Source organism: Temnothorax curvispinosus, unplaced genomic scaffold, assembly GCF_003070985.1.
Source record: "Temnothorax curvispinosus isolate PA1 unplaced genomic scaffold, ASM307098v1 QBEX01005482.1, whole genome shotgun sequence".
Classification (NCBI taxonomy): Eukaryota; Metazoa; Arthropoda; class Insecta; order Hymenoptera; family Formicidae; genus Temnothorax; species Temnothorax curvispinosus.
Window position 1 is genome coordinate 80,056 of NW_020215262.1, and position 1,277 is coordinate 81,332.

The 1,277-nt window shown below is 35.6% G+C and overlaps 1 protein-coding gene across 1 annotated transcript in view; it reads left to right on the forward strand.

The window, feature by feature from the left end:
• Nucleotides 1–1,277, forward strand: part of LOC112454881 (intraflagellar transport protein 80 homolog) — a gene marked incomplete at its 5' end in the record, with an annotated part of 105,899 nt that overhangs the window by 79,012 nt on the left and 25,610 nt on the right. The window contains one exon of the mRNA XM_025016509.1: nt 495–584. Within this exon, the coding sequence (XP_024872277.1) occupies nt 495–584 (90 nt within the window). The remainder of the gene's footprint in view (nt 1–494; nt 585–1,277) is intronic.

The window sequence follows — 1,277 nt, forward strand, 5'->3', positions numbered from 1 at the left end:
CCGGGAATTTTCATCTTTACACACGGCTTACACTCCCTATTTTATGTTGCAAGTGCCTGGAAAGTGGTCTATCATGCACGCGTAGCGTGCGTAATGGGGCACTTTCCATGCACGTGTTGCATAAAAGCTATTTTAAAAATATCGGGCTCTGAATTTTGTCTGTGTGGCCGCCACCCAGTGTGGCCTCAAAGGGTTAATTTATTTGATTTAAGTCATCTGGAAGGTTTCTATTTCTCATGATCTCTTCATTTTATAAAAAGAAGTAAATGTTTCTGGATCCTATCTGCTTGCTGATCGACAATCGTTATTTATGGTTTGCGTTTGTTTCTTATTTTATAGGTAATTTTATTATATTTCTACGAAAGAAAGACATCGTGGAGTTTACAGGACGTAATAATAATTTAATTAAATTTTTTACTGTAAATCTCTCTCTCTCTCTTGATTTTATTTTTTGTGAAAAAACATTTGTGATAAATAGTATAATTTAATTTCAGTGGCATGCACATGATAATCTCACTCTGGTTGCTTGCTGGAATCCAACAAATGGATTTATAGTTTCTGGTGGCGAAGACTGTAAGTATAAGGTATGTAGCTCATTATTTTTATATTATTGAGGTATATGACGCCCTTCACGGAATGAGGGAGGTTCCAGGTTTGAATCCTGGCTGAGGTAACATTTTTCGCAATAAATTCTTTATAGTTTAAAAAAAAATAATTAAATCACGTCGATTTTATTCCGGGGAGGGAAGGGTATTAATGTTCCAACGATAGCTGTGTTTCAAGTCCGACAAATAATCGGCGCGCAGTTTATCAAGTTGGAATAGATGTATATGTATATTATATACATTGTAATTCGTTCCTTCTGTAATTATTAATTTTTTTACTTGCGCACCACGTACCGCGCCTGACTCGTATAGCTGTTTATTAATTTGTTGACATTTTCACGAGTCTAATGACATATTTGATTCTTATATTATATTATTATTGTAATAGAAACGTACGCATGAATAAATTATAATTTTCAAGATAATACATTTATATCAATTATTATATATAACATGTTGGATATATTTGATATCTGAAGAATGCTTTCTCATGGAAGGATGTGATATCAGAGATGAGACGAGGAAAAAAGTCTTCTGAATACTTGGTTAACGTGGTGTTTATTTAACTTATTGTACGCGACTGTTTAAGTCGATGTCTGTGAGCCGAATGCACATGCGCGCGCGCGCGTGTGCGTGTGCGTGTGCGTGTGCGTGTGCGTGTGCGTGTGCGTG